General features: G+C 42.4%; 1 protein-coding gene across 1 annotated transcript in view; it reads left to right on the top strand.

Annotated features, from left to right (window-relative positions):
- The window catches only part of skila (SKI-like proto-oncogene a), a 33,589-nt gene extending 17,745 nt beyond the window's left edge, over positions 1–15,844 (top strand). The window contains exons 2-7 of the mRNA XM_028020744.1: positions 4,678–4,773; positions 5,235–5,323; positions 6,988–7,130; positions 9,061–9,440; positions 10,452–10,682; positions 11,633–15,844. Of these exons, the coding sequence (XP_027876545.1) occupies positions 4,678–4,773; positions 5,235–5,323; positions 6,988–7,130; positions 9,061–9,440; positions 10,452–10,682; positions 11,633–11,887 (1,194 nt within the window). The 3' untranslated portion in view covers positions 11,888–15,844. The remainder of the gene's footprint in view (positions 1–4,677; positions 4,774–5,234; positions 5,324–6,987; positions 7,131–9,060; positions 9,441–10,451; positions 10,683–11,632) is intronic.

The following is a 15,844-nucleotide window of genomic DNA, read 5'->3' as shown; positions in this document are numbered from 1 at the left end:
CAACTATCATTTTAAATAATTTAAACAGCACATGCAGCACTTTGCTGATGCATGTTTGTTCATTATGCATGTAAGGAGACAGCACGCGTATTTATAGCCGAGGGTCAACTTTGAGCATGTCTGTTGCGTTTAGACGGCAGACATCTGGAGGCTCCGCGTGACTCCGAGGAGGAGAGCCTGACCTCTGACCCGGCTACGTCTCTGTGTTTTATCATGTCGGTCTGCGTTCATGGCACCTTCGCCTTTAACCGATGAACACGTTGCTAAGAATAGAATAATGACGGAGTAGAAACTCGTCCCTCTGCAGCAGATTTGAGGCTGGATTTGAGCCTTCACTTTCCTTTCTTAAATCCAAAATTCTTCATCTGGTGCAGAAATCAGCTGAAATAGATTAAAATGTTTGTGCACAAGCAGAACAATCACTCACTCAATCCTGTCCTTGTGGCAGAATTTCATTTCTATCTTTAAAACTGAGCTAGAAATAGTTTAAAAGACACAAAAATGCTCCTTTGATTTAAGATGCTTTTAGCAACAAAGTTCGGGTAGAAAAGGAAGAAGAGAAAAGCCCAGATGCTGTTAATGCTGCTGGTGGGAGTTAAATGTCTGCACAGATGTCATTCCGTGCAGAAAAATGAAGTGCTTTTACTCTGAGCACAGTGATGGAGAGTCATGGATGTGTGTAGTACCCTGGCATCTTATAGTGCTCCCAAAACAGCACTTTTTTTGTGTGCTACATCAGTGCATCTGCTGCAGAAATGTCACGTGCCGAAGCCCAACAGTCGGGAGACTGAACCGAGGCTTTGGAAGTGGGTCACTGTGGGGAGTTCACATGGCTGTTTGTGTCTAGAGCAGAGCGCTCAGCATCGCTGCGTGAGTGTAGCTGCAGCAGCAGGCAGACTGCTGGTGATTAGGAACAACAGGGCAGAGTTCAGTTGAGCGAGTGCGTGGAATGCTAATCCACATTGTCATAAGGCGAGCCACGGCCTGACAAAAGGACTGGAGACATCCGGGGGGTTAGAAGGGCTGTTTGTGAGCACGTCTGCCTGTGTGTGTGTTGGTCACAGGAGCGTCTCCAATGAGAGAGGTGCTTCATTAGTGGAGATTAAGACCAAGCAGCAGCCTGGTATCCGTGCTACTTAAGTAAGGTGGGGGGTTGAGGGAACGAGACGGGGGGAAGTGGTTGTTGATATGTGTGAACATTTGCACGCGGCCAGGTTCATTAAGGAGCAGAGAGCAGCAGTGATAATGAGCCTGGGTGTGTTTTCTTGTGTGGGTGGTGGGTGTAAAGCTGTCAGGTGCGCAGGAAATACTGAGAGACAAGCGACCAGTAGTGGAAAGGAATGAGCAAATGTAGAGAGCTGTGAATGTATGTTATGAAATCATCGAATTAATTTTAATGTAGATAAAGATAACAAGAGAATAAAAGTTGTCCAAGTAAATAATGGATTAATGGCGTTTCTTGAGTTCGGTTTTGCTAGCAGAGATCAGGCCTGTTTACTACCAGATCGGTGCAATCAATTAAATAGAACCTGTCCAACAACATGAAGTAGGCCAAAGGATCTCTGAAAGCAACAAGCCTTGACCCTGTCGAAAGAAATTCAATAACAGATGAGATCCATCATTGTGGAAATGGTTATAAAATCATTTTAAACACTTTTTTTGATGACTTGTAATAATTAATGCAACCATTAATTCAGGTCGGTGACAGGAAATTCTGAAGGAGAATGAGTAGCATCAGATTTTAGTAATTGTAGGATTTCTTTTTTGTCTGGCAAAAGACCACAAGTCGTTTCTCCCACTAGTATTTGTCTTGTGCGTTTGTTTTGGTTGTATTTACATACAATGCACTGCGCAGTAGTTTGTTTCCTGCTTTTGGAGCGGTCTTTGAGCTGCTTGGCATTCACATATGCATTCGAATCGCTGCAGAGTTCAATTAATCTGAACCAATATCTAGGTTTTTATGTGAACTAGAGTTCACTTTTTTTGGTCAGCGTTATATTGCGCATTCACACCTTCCTAAATGACCTAGACTTCCCAGGAAAACAAACTAGAATTTGATTTTTAAAAAGTGGACTAAACAAGATTTAGTTTAGGGTGTGAATGCACCGTAAACAGGCCTTTAACACTTAGAAGCCCCTGCAAATTCTGCAAAGACGAGTGGGTCAGAATTCCTCATTAGTGATGTGGAAGATTTGTCAGTTGTTGCCACAAAGGGTGAAAAAAAAAATCTTTTAACATTTTCTTTCTGGCAATGTTTGTCCTAAGCATGAAACCTAATCCCAAACAGCCCTGTCCTTCTAATTGGTCTGCACAGATATAGAGCAAAGTAGATAAGTGGTCTCAGTAATGGAGCTTCTTCTGTTGTGGGGGTCAAACAGATGAAAGACCCCTGAGAGACCTGAAGTTAATGTCTGTTCAGTTCAGTGCTCTCCATCTGTCTTCCCCTTCCACACACCACACACACACATACACACACCACACACGCAACCTTCACAGTGAAGGAAGCTGACGAGGAGAAGGCGCCACCACTGCAGTGTTTTTTTTCTTGTTTTTTTCTCCCAACTCATTCTTATTACTCAACCCTTCCCTCCATCTTTTCTCTGTCCCATCATCCCACCCTCTCTCTCCCCCTCCTTCACTCGCCCCCTCCTTTCAGCGCTGCAGTGCTTCCTTCTGAGCAGAAAAAAAAAAGAAGAAAAAAACCACCAACCAAATGCGCTCTGGAGTGGACGAGCCTCCTGCTTTCCACACTACACCTGGCTACACATCCAGCTCCATCCTCCATTTGCATGCTCGTTCAGTCATGGCCTTGTAAATAAGGGACAGTCCCCTGCTCAGCTGGCAGGATGGACCACACAAATTAGCACTAGGTAGAGCGTCTTCAATTTACAATGAAATAAAACAAGAGAAACGGCTTCCCTTTTTATGAGGCAGGGTTTGTGTTTGATAGATGTTGAACAAGGCTTGAGGTCCTGGGGGTGTGCATCAGGCAGTAAAAGATGATGTTTTCCAAATTGGATAAAAGTGATGAGAGAATTATTATGATGTCTAGAGGAATGCAGGCAGATGCTGGACTGCAGCTCGTATAACTGGGACTTGGGTGTCACATTCATTTGCACACATTCTTCTTAGCGTCTGTAATGCATCAGTGTGGAGGAAAATCCTTTACTCCAGCTGTTGAAAAGCTGTCTGCTCACCATAGATGGCTTTAAAAGGCAAGGGAGTCAATTATTGATGCTTTCTACAACCTTGTTTCATTTATTTTCTCCTCTTCTGGTCTTCATCCCCCCTCTGCGCCTGTCCCTACCTCACCAGAGCTTCTCTTTCCTCTGGTGCTATCCGCGCTACCTGCCGATTTGCTTCAAAGTGCATGAGCGCTGTGAGGCCACAGATAAGCATCAACTGTGTCAGTTCATGGGCTCTCGCTGAGCACGGCCCCGTGTTTGTTCAGAACACACACACAGAGCCAGAAAAGCAGAGACGGGAGCAGTGGTATTTAACGAACACATCTGCAGACGCTCTAATGTACATCTGTGCTTTGAAGCGAGAGCTTGACTCCAGCTGCGCTGCATTTCTGCACAGAAGCACCTGACAACAAGACATGTTGACTGTCGGCAAGGCGTTTCCTTGTGGTTTATTTATAGGCCTTCTCTTACTTTCCACAGTGTTGTATCACAGCGAGGCACAGACCAGTTAGAAACTCTCACAGTATGAAGTTTTTAGTGAAAACAATGGTTTTGTTGTAGTTACCATGAAACAATAATGCTCAATACTGTCTAGTTGGTTATATGTAAGAGAGAAAAGCAATTACCTGTTTTCCTACTGACATGGTATATAATTTATTTATAGTTATTTTGATTCATTTTGGCCAACCAATCAAATGTTTTGACCAAGATTCACCCAGAAACACTCTAGTCACTATGATGCCATCTCTGGCATCTCCTAAAACTAAAGGGATTTAAGTTGTAGAACAACCTGACTGATAATTTTAGCAGATTTGAAACTGCTACGTTAAAAAAAATTGGTATATCTTTGCACTGGTAACTGGCCCGTTGCTATTCTAGACCGATTTATCTTCCGGGAGGTGTAAAACTCTATTTGTGAGCTGACCTGTGAAGACACTGTTGCACTCATCAATGTGACTAAATATAAATGAGTGAGTGAGTTTCTCTAGATCTTGCTTGGACATTAGCAAGATGTCAGGATAACATCCTGGAAATGTTATTCAGGTGATAGAAGACCAACTTTGTAATTGTTTTTATGTGTCTTTGAAGGTTCAGGTCTGAGTTGATCACTACACCCTGAATTTTTGCCTGATCACTAGTTTCTAGCTGTAATAAGTGAAGCTGAGTGCTGATTAGATCGTTCCTCTTCATTAAGATAACTTTAGTTTTGTTTCTGTTCAGCTGAAGAAAGTTATGGCAGCTCCTCACATTGATTTGGTCAATGATTGAATGGGTTCATGTAATGTAAAGATGTGCATCATCTGCGTTTCAGAGTATTGACATCATGCTGCATTTATACCAATCACTTCCATGGATTCGTTGGACCGACTCTTTGTTTTCTGAGTATTCTGTTCGTCTCCATCCTTCCGTCTCTGTGGTTTTGGTATGTCTGGATGGTATTTGTGTGTTAACTCACCTGCCATCTCTCTCTCTCTCTCTTCATGTGTTTTAGAAGTCAGGAGAGGAAGAGGAGAGCCAGCTGAGGAAGTCCTCGGTGGAAATTTGCTCCGCTTCAGACAAGTTAGCCGACACAGAGCCTACGAGAAAGGTCAGTATCCACCCCTAAGGGTCTTGACCCTCACCTCTATCCCTTTTCACACCTTGCGTTCGCTAATTCGTAGTGGACGCAAGGTGCTCTGTTCTGTTGGACGAGACTCTTAATTCACTTCCCCCCCACACTCACTGAGTTAAAATGAAGGCTATTCAGTGGGACTATTTTCTCCTCTGATGTGCATCGTCTCAGCTGGTGCCTTATGGATAATCCCTAACTCACATCTCGCATGTATGTGTGCATATTGGACTATGGCTCCAATGAGAGCGATGTGCAGCATATTCCCATCTCACTTTGCTGTTTCACTGTTCATCCAGTCTGCACTAGTTTCCTACACACATCAGTAAACTGGTATAGAACATCTCTAACCATAGCAGTATGTTAGAAAGACTGTGTCTTGGTGGTTTTGTGTCATAGTTATGCTGTTCTTATCCTTTTTTTTCCTTTCTTTTCCACAGGGGAAACCATCCCCACCGGCTCTGATGTTCAACCGTCTTTTTACGGACATCAAGGAGGAGCCAGGACACCCCACCCTGGTCCATCCCAGGTACTGCACCTCACCTGCTGTGACGCAATCTGAAGTCTAAAAATTGCCCATTTTTGAACCGTTATGTCTCATATTGCTTAGTTCAGATACAATCGTATGTTTGTAGTAGACCTCTGCCATTTTACTCCAATAATACGGCCGTTCATCCATTGTTCTCTATTTCTTCTTTGCTGCTTCTTCTGCTATCCCTTCCCCAGTTGCTCCAGTCTGTTTAGTTCTAGCTCCATTTTAGGTAACACAGTAATCTCTCCCAGATTAAAGCCTGGAATTAAAGGGTTTACGGAGCCACTGCAGCGTCTGACTGCTTCCCGCGGAGGCTCTTGCAGACATCAGGCTAGACAAATTAGAGGATGGGAGGGAGAGATTAGAGCCACAATCACCTGGTGGCATCATGAGATTTCACGTTTACATGCACAGACCAGATTAGAGCACCAGTTCAGAGCCAGACGAGGTTCAATTTCGGTTGTCGCAGGGCTCCACTAGAGGGGCACGCGACTAATGCAAGCCTGATTGCATTATTCAATCAGGTCTCAGTTGTTTTAAGTGAAGGAGCTTCATATCCCCACGCAGGCAGACAGGCAGCGCCTCGTTCCCATCCAGAGGGAGAGCAGGAATGTCTTGGTTGGTGGAGTTTTGAACAGAGCCCAGCTGAGCTGTCAGGCTTAACCTAGTTCACTGCTCCAGCCTCGGTGCGCTCTGAAGCCGGGGCTGCTGGTGGGGGGAGGGGCTCGGAGCGCCACATAGATGAGTGTTGACTCAGTGACTTCAGAGCATCTCCAGGCAGTATTTGTCTCCCGGTTGTGTGCCACTACCTGGAAGTTTGTGATAAGCTGAAGGTCTGTTTAGGCTGAGATCCTGGCAACACACGATAAGGAATATCCATATTCCACACGGCGTTTTGTTTAGCTCCTGCTCTGAGATTTATCGCGCTGCTTTGAGCTAAAGGAGATAGCAAACAGAGATTGTTCTTTGTTTCAGACGTGTTTGTTGTAAAGGCCAACACAGCATTCTGGAGCCCATAACTCTTTGCTATTTATAGTTTTGGTGAAATCGCTGAAAGGAAACTAAACCACCTTTATGAGACCTAAAGCAGAAATGGGGGAAATTTTTGAACACATTACAGAGTCCTGAAAATACTCCTGATTCTTGGACCTTTTTTTTCTACATTTTGAAATCACAAACTTACATGTATTTTTACATTTTACATAATAGAACAACATGATTGCAAACTTTTGTTTTTACAAATAAAAATGTTAAAAGTGTGACATGTATGTGTTCACCCCATTTTACTTTAATGCCCCTAAAAAAAAGCATTTTGTCTTTTGAAGTCACCTCGGTAGTAAATAGCATCCATTATCAGTGTTAACTTCAATATGATATAATTCTACGTTTTTTTAAGGTCTGACATAGTTAAATGTTTTTAAATAAAACTTTTAAATTCACCAAAAAGGATTGTAAAACCTGTTAGTGGGACCATCATTCTGTGGGAATATTCCAGGTCTGCTGCTTTGTGTAATCCTGATAAAATCTTAGTTGTAGTTGTAGCATGTCACAGTTAGAAAAAGTTCAGTGTGTACAAAATCTGCGATTACACTGTAAACAAAAGTATTGTATCTTCATGCATTTAAATGCTTCATTTTTAACTCTTCACCTCTGTTTTCCAGTTACTACCTGTACACATACGATAAGATGGTGGCTCCCAACGTTTCTCTGAGGAGGGAGGCGGAGATGAGCCCCGACGTGTTCGGCGCGCTGCTCAAGCATCACTACAGCCGCAGGATACTGGGCCACGAAGAGCCACCAATGGGTCAGTAGGAAACACAGCGAACTGTGAACTTACCTGTGCAAAAATTCACTTTTTGTTTGAAAATATTTTACTGGGGATAAGAAGAATATCTACACACTTTATGTTGCTTTCTTCTGCAGAAACATGCTGAAATAAACCCAAGGTTTGCAAAAAAAATTAAATAAATGTTAGCGGTAAAATTAATGTAGTCAGAAATCTGAAAAATGCAGACTAATCAGAGTAAAATATTAATTAATGCCCAAAATAGTTGTAGTTTTAAACCTTTAAAACAATCATTTACTAATATTTAATTTTGAATGCAACCCTTTATTATATATGCTTTTTCTTCAAGGTAAAAATATAGTTATTGTGAGTAAAACTTTCATTTAGTAAAGTTAGGGGAAATTAAAGGTTGATTCTTTTTGTTGCTGCAATGAAAGATTAAAGTTTATTTTAAGCCTGTTTACACATCTCTATCACAGGTGTTTGTATGGAGGGTGTTTTAGTTGATAACGCCCCAACATTTCTTTTTAGATAAGAAAAAAATAACTTACAGATATGAAACTCATAAATAAATGTTGGATGAATGTACCATATGTTCAAATCTATAAGCAGTTGGCTCAAATGATAATTATGAAGCTAATAAGCTGATGAAAACTCTTAATGCAGAGTACATTTATTTTAATAGCACTTAGCAAATACAAGAGTGAAACACAGAAGGTTCATTAATATTAATTTGATCCAATTTAATGATAAATAATTTCCAAACGCAGCTTTTTTTTTACCTCATTAAATAAATCCTTCATATTTAATTAGAACTCCTTTTCTTGCTTATTGGACACAGTCTGATGTGTGTCTGCTATAAATACGTGACATCAATACAGCGAAGCAGCAGCTGTTTGCATGCAGCATAAGCATAAATGACAGGCGTATCAAGTTCACGCAGCTCACTCTGAGCTGACACATGCTCAGCAGCAACTTCCAGCACTGAAAGCTCTGCAGCCCGCTCCCATGTACAGAGTCACTCGTTGACCTTCGGATAACAGCACTGCGGGCTGCCGCACGTCTGACTCGCTGGTGACCTCCGCTTTCACGCCGTGCGTTCACATATACATAAAAAAAAGGATGAATCAGAGGAACGGTTTCAGTCTGTCGTTATTAATGCGCCGTCTGATTGCCAGCCTGCGTGTTTCTCTCTTTCCGCTTTCCAACCAATCTGTCCTCCTTCCCTCCGTTCTCCATCTCTCTGTCTCTCTCTGTTTTCCTGGCAGCCAGCAATGCAACCTCTCTGAGCCGACTCTCCGTCTGTTCCCGTACTTCTCTTCTTCCGTCCATCCATCCATCATTGTCTCTTCCCTCTCTGGCTCCCTTCATCTCTCAGTCTGCTGTCAAATCCTCCGCCCACTCCTCTCAGAGTGAGCTTTTCCTCCTTCCTCCCTGCCTTTTTCCAGACCAATCTGGATTTTCTCCTTTAAGACGCTGTAGAAAGTAGGCCGTGAACTGCCGTAGTGCAGCGTTTCCCTTCCTCTGCTGATTTGAATAGAGGATCTAATATTAGCTCTGTGGCTTTGAATCAATTTGAATAATGATTTGTGCCAGAGATTAGCATCTAGCCGAACGTTTCCCATGATGCACACACCTTAAAGACCACAGTCAGGGAAACAAGCCGGAGTTTAGAAAAACAAGGAGATGCAGCGGAGCATCTCACCTACACAGCTCACCTTTATTCCTGTTTCTGTGTCTGAGGGCAAACACAAACAGAAATTGTGGGCGAGTGTTTGGTTCCTCGGAAGAAGTGTGATGTTTTATGAGGTTGTGTGAGGGTGTTACTAAGCGGGCGCACACCAACACGACTTGTACTTCTTGTCTTTCAACCACTTCCTCTGCTTTTCTTTTTATCTTATCTTCTCCCTTCCCGTCCTCACTCTCTTCTCTTTCTTGCCTTCCTCAGATCTCCACGCGTCGCCTCCTGTCACGGCCGGCGCCGGGGAGGCCAAATCCCAGAGCGTGGCGGCTGCTGCCTTGGCCACTGAGCGGGAAAGCCAAACCCAGGCAGTTTCCATGGAGACGAGCAGCCCGTACTGCAAGAAAGCCACCCACATCCCCTCCCACACTCCTCCTCCGGCATCTCTTCCTCGGTCTGCGTCGATGCTATCGTCGGAAACGGAAGCAGCGTCTAAGGACATGAGCGCCGCTGACGCCGTGGCGACGGCGGCGGTGGGGGGTGTGGAGGACGACAAGGACAGGATTGTTGTGGAGATCATGCAGATGTACAGCAGGCAGCAGGAGAAGCTCAACTCCACCCTGCAGAAACAGCTGCAGCTGGAAATGGTGAGTTGGTGGATGGAAACAGAAACGAGCTGCAGATAAACCCAACTGGAACTGTTGTTGCCATCATTAAAGGCGTCGTTGACGTGGAGATGACACCAACCCAACCTCCACCCTGCCTTCTCTCCATCCAAACACTTGCATTAGGAAATATTTTTCTATTTATACCCACTAATTTCCCATTCTTTTTTTTTTTTTTTTTTTTACAAAATTTTACGTACATTGCAAAATTATTGATATTCCCTGAACTTTTTAAAGTTATAGCAATAAACTTCAATGTGTTTTCTAGGTATAGATTAGTGGTCTGAAACCTTTACATGTCCAGCTAAATAAAACTCATTCAGAGCCACAAATGTTACTTAACCTATTGTGAAGAGACAAATTTAAAATTCTAAAATAAAAATCTACTATAGGAAACTTGTGGTCACATTTAAAGAACCACCATTTTATTTCTGCTTTTAGATTTTAAAATAAAGACAAACATTTATATGAAGAGGATTGATACATTTTATTTTAAAGGAGGTTTGCGGAAAAGGATGTAAATAAAAAAAGTTTACAACACAATGATGAGAAAATCTAAATAATATTACTAGTAATTCTGTCATTTTGTTGTGGAAATTTAATGCAAGATTAATTCCAACAGCTAAAATCTGCACTAGATATAATTCTCCTAGAATGTAATTGTCACTAATGATTAACCTCTGAGGGTTACACAAAGCAGCTGCATTTACTCTGAGATGTCAGACTTGAATTATTTTGGCACATCAGAGTAAAAGTGGACAAAATAATCCCATTTTCTCTGCAGAAATGATTGAAAGCTATGTCCAAATACAAGTCATAGGTTACAAACACAGTTTTGGATTCTGTCAGGTTTTGGGCAGTGGTGGAAGCACAAAGTCTAACTTCCCTGAGGAGAAGCTGTATTGCAAAGTGTCTCTCCTGCAGGCTTAGTGTACGGGATCGTTATTATCACCGTTACTCAGATCGTTCTTGTCTTGGATTCTGTGCGTCCAGGAGCTGGAGGCGTTGCGTGGGGGCGAGGCGGCGAGGCTACAGGAGCTGAGCGCGGAGCAGCGGGAGCTCCGCAGCGAGCTGGAGGCGGTGCACAGCGAGCAGGCGCGGCGGCTCGGACAGGCCCGCCAGGAGCAGCTGGAGCTGGAGAGCCGTCTGGAGCAGCTCCGGCAGCAGGCCTGCGCCTGCGAACCCGGGGCCCAGCGGCAGCAGGAGGCCCACTACACCGCTCAGGTAGGAGCTCTAAATGCATCACCAGTTCTAAATAAGTCACACTGAATTACAGCAACATAAAACTTTGTTTTATGGGCCATTTTTACATTGAAAACCTTTTTTTTTGTATGTGAAACATGTTTCACTCTTTCTTCTGTAGATATGCCAGATATTGGAATTGTTTGTCCAGTAATATTTGAACTCTGAGTTTTGTGTAAGAATATAAAAACACACTTGGGAGACGTTGTTTGGGTTTCCAGGAGATTAAACCTGGAGACAGACTGAGTTATGTTGGCCTGAGCTCAGCGCCTCACCAACACAGCTTTTAACTCCACTTCTCAGCAGATTCTTGAAAAGCTCCCAACATTTTCTCCTCATCTTAGCTGCTCTAGAAAGAAATGAAGTCTGTGGACAGACATGCAGCATTAGTCTTGTTTACCACACAGAGATACTTTCTAAACAGAATTACATCACTCTCCATTTCTGAGCTGTGAAATATGAGCGCTAATGGTAAACAGTCCCAGTTGCTTCACCCTGAATATGAATGTGGCTTAACAGTGAAAGTGCAGCTAAAAGCTGGATATCTGCTATGTTATGTTACAGCTTTCTTATTATAAGGCTCTAAAGCCATTTTTTGTGGATGTTTTACCTCATTTGGTTTTAATTAAGTTCTGCAGAAGTCTTGAAAAAAAATAAAAGAAATGTGTATCATGTCTTTCCATTATTAATTTGATGTCTTTAATCAATTTGCATGCTGGATGTTGAGGGGATGAATCGGCTCTATTAGATACCTGTCACCTCCTTTTCTGTAACAGTGATTGATTTATTGGTTAGTTAGTTTTGTCTTCATACAATATATTTGAATTTGAAACCAGACCAAAAATGTTTGGTAACATTTTGTGTAAATGTTGAGTAGGGGGTTTTCTGCCGTGTTTGATCCTAACCCGACCTCTATCTCCGCCTCCTCCCAGTTGTCGGAGCTGCGGCAGAGGTTGGAGCGGGCCGAGGCCGACCGGCAGGAGCTGCAGGAGGAACTTCACCGGGAGCGGGAGGCACGGGAGAAGCTGGAGCACACCATCGCCCAGCTCAAGCAACAGATGGCCCAGTCTGGCATGATGGGAGGCAGTCCCTCTCCCCCTCTCACTCCCTCCACTGGACCCCTGAACGCCCACTCCCCACCCTGCTCCTCCTCCATGGCTGAGGCTCTTGTGGCCGACCTGAAGTAACGGCGACATTTTCTTCCCGTCACTTGCCAACTCTACAGACACAAACAATTCAGCCTGACCCTACGCAGGCTCCCCTTCTGATCCCCGTTTTTAAAAGATACAACATTACAAGATTTATGTTTTCTTTTTTTTGCATATATATATTCCCAGTTCTCTCTTTAAACAGTATTTAAAGACTTTTTGGGCATGTATGTTTGATTTAATTTATAGTTTTTAATAAACTAACAGCTGCTTTAGAGACAGGAAGTTCCATCACTATCCTTTCCCACTTGGATCATCGTCCTTCTTGCTCCCTGGTTCCTGGAGCTGAACACTCTGGATTTTGGACTCCACTGTTCCTCGCTGGTGACACTTTATGTTACTACCTGGCGTGGCCGCCGGTACCTACAGACTTTGTAAACATGAAGCTCAGATCCTCAACAATCAGCGAGTGGAGGAGTTTAAAATGACGTCTCTCTCTCTATACATATATATAAAAATATATATTTTCTTTTGGACTCCTTATAAACACAAATAAATATAATAATGTTAAGTCTTTATGGAGGAAAAAAGACCTTTACTGTACAAAAGCAGACATTTGTCATTCGCAGATGTTGTAGGACCTCATGAAAATATGCCAGTAATGACGCTGATGTTGAAGTGACTGAGTGTGACCTCTCCCCAAAACCCCTCTACACTTCTTGTACTTAGCTATGAAATACTACAGCCTGGAGGGAAGATTGGTTTCCTCTTCACTCAACCGGCCAGCTGCTGGTCCTCCTCGGTCTGGGCACGGGTCATTCAGACATCGAGCTATGATAGGTTTTTAAAACATTCCCTTTTCAAAACTGCTAAAATTTCTCCGTCATTTGGTTCCTATGGTTCAAATCCCTTCATGACACCAAAAAAAGTTGTAGAGTGATCAGAGTGAACAAAAACATTACCTCTCCACACTGGTAGCCAACTAACTGAAAGTAGGTTACAACTTTTCAACCGACTAGCCTGGGCTTTCCAAAAGGGCCAATCAGCGAACAGAAAGAGACGATGACGTTTTCTGCGCAGGTTTAGTAGTCTACCTTTACCTTTAGCTTCAGCAGGGGAGGAAGTGAACGGAGCCGTTCTGTCCACACTTTCAAATATTGAATCAACTTCTCTCTTTGCAGTGGAGGATGGTTGTTTGCTGTAAACAAGGTAATTTCCGGTAAGCGTCATGGCATCAAACTTTACGAATTGGGTACAATTTAAAACTTCAACATAATCTACCCCTCCAGCTAGCAATCGTTTGAAAATAACCAAAGGTCCAGACGCTGTGTACTGGTTTTTGGTTTTACAGAACTTGAAAAGTCATCCTCTGACTAATTAACTAGATATTTTTAAAGCTTTTTATTCACCAGTGAGTCTAAGAAGAGCAGAATGACAGCAGCTACTAACTTAGCAAGTGTTTAATTTAGATTTGTCCTCTAATCTATGCAATAAAACCAATATAACAGTAAATACATCTTATAAATGATAAAGCTTCACGGGAGTTTGCCAGTTTTCTGTTAAATATTGATAAAAAAATCCTCAAATCTCACCACACCCAACCAGGAAATTCGTTGAAACCGAGTAAATAAAACGAATTAAAGTTGCATTTCTCGTTTAATTTAACACTTTTTTTTTAAATGATAACTATTATTAAACCCTTCAACCTGAGGTATTTTTACTCACCCTTTATCACACTCTGATCTCACTCCGGCCCATGATGCAGTTTGAGCACAGATGTTGTTTTCTTTTCTTTCTTCGTTACCATGACGACGCATGAAAGAACCCGCAACGTGTCTGCACACGCTGGAGTGTGTCGGTGCGTCGCAGCCATCCGTGCGGAACGGTGGCCCCTGCGTTCCCAACAGACGGATCAAAGCTGCAGGCTGTCACGGCTCTCTGAGCCTCTCTCTTCGTCGTTAGACATTCTTGTCGTCTAAGAATGCGGGTCGCAGGTGAAAGCTGTCGGTTCGCTGGAGTTTCGGGTTCCGTTTGCACTTATTCACGAGCAGCGTGAAGCGGTGGACATTTAGCACCGAGGCTCGCTAATGGCAGGCTGGGTGGCCCCGACTTCGATGGAGCTTTCCCCCCCACTTGTTTGAAGCAGATGTCGGGGGACCCCTGTGGTGGATGACCCACATCCAGATCAGATGCCCGGGAGGAATCCCATCATGCCCAGGCTGAAGCGCTTTTTATCACCACTATAAAAAGATCCCTGTGAGCGTCTGTGCGAGTGCGTGCGTGTGTAAATAACTGTAACGGGATCGTCCTCGGTATATAAAAAAACAAAAGCAAAAAAAAAAAAAAAAAAAAACTGAGCTTCTTTTTTATGCATCTGCTATTAATGCAAATTGATAAGACATTCCACTGTGCTCCATCCTGTTCGATGCAGATTTTATTACACAGCCTCCCTTTACAGAGACGGACCGGAAGGAGCGGACAGAGAGCAGGCGGAACAAATGTACACTCTACTGTTGTTACATTGAAAACATTTATTAAGATGATGAAAGAAAAATGTTTAACATATAAACGGAAGATTTATATTCACTTTGTAAATAAGGTAGTCATTAATATATTAACTGTTCTTATATAAATGATCTATAAAAGGTTATATGATTTGGACCACAGCTGAGGCTCCACTGGGCCTAAATGTTTTGCTTTCGTTTATTTAAAAAAAGAAAAAGGACTCTTCTGGAGTGGATGTGGGGGAATGAAGTGCATGGTTTACTCAGACATCAACTATAAAACTAAAAAAAAAAAATACTTTGTTACACACTTTTACTCCACTTTCAGAACCGACGCTGTTGTTTTTATGGATTTTATCATGACAGATTTTTTTTTTTTTTTTTTTTTGCTTTTTGAACCTTCTCCCTTAATCTAAATCAGAAATTTGTTCAAGAAGACCTTTTGGAGAAAAAAACAAAAAGAAGAAAAAAAAAGTTTGCATGTTTTGCTGCCCTCCCAGTTTATGTCGCCAAGTTACAATCTGTTTATTGTTAGGAAAAAAAAAAGACTGAAGATTTCCCTCCTCAGATTTTTTAAAAAGGCTCATCTGCATGAATTATTGAACATGTGCAAAGTTTTATCTCCCTTGTGGTTGAGAGGCTGGCCAGGATATGAAGTCACAGTATGATCATAAAGATTGTAAACTGTAGAATAATTTGGTCTGACTATTTTTTTCCCCACATTGAAATCATGTATTAACCAATCAGATGCTAATCAGTATTACTTTTATTCTCCTGTTTGATTCTGCAGCAGAAAATTCACCCAAGATGTGGGTTTTTTTCTACTGTCAGAGGAGTTTGCATTGTAACCACAAGTGGGCGCTGTTTAGTCTTTTTAAGTGTGCATCTATTACTAACCAGTAGGACGGGAAAAACTCCATTTAAGATGACATGCCAGGCCTTTCTTTGGCTTCTTGCAGCGCTTTGAGAGCTTAGACGTGTTTTGTACAGTTGTGAATTTTGCCAAACTGATAAAAACGAAAAGAAGGAGCCTGGAAAATGACTGCAGAAGGCTCAGATTGACAGTCGAAGCTGGAATTTACGCAAAAATAAGCCTATATCTGTTGCTTTCCCATCAGTGCTGTTTGCAAACATGAAACGCAGTGTCTGTGTGTGTGACCATTGAATACTACGTTGCCAATACTACAGTGTGATGAGACTTTTGTTCTTGCATGAATTAGAGACACTGTTCTCCTACCTCATGTTGTGATATAAGATGTTTTTTTAAAGCAGAGGACACTGCATCTCTAACTGTTGAGCATCATTAATAAATGACATACCTGTAAATGCTTTTAGCCGATATCTCGGTTGTATTTAGTGGGTTTTTTTTTTTTTTTGTTTATTTCTGGATTTTCCCCCCTCTTTCTTCCCTGATTTCAGAACCTGTAAATAAATCCTGTATAGACGATGAACTTGGATCAAATTCAAGTAAAGTTCTGTAGTGTCAAAACAA

Source organism: Xiphophorus couchianus, chromosome 6, assembly GCF_001444195.1.
Source record: "Xiphophorus couchianus chromosome 6, X_couchianus-1.0, whole genome shotgun sequence".
NCBI classification, from domain to species: domain Eukaryota; kingdom Metazoa; phylum Chordata; class Actinopteri; order Cyprinodontiformes; family Poeciliidae; genus Xiphophorus; species Xiphophorus couchianus.
The sequence above is the reverse complement of the archived record's forward strand: the minus strand, read 5'-3'. Positions and strand labels throughout refer to the sequence as shown.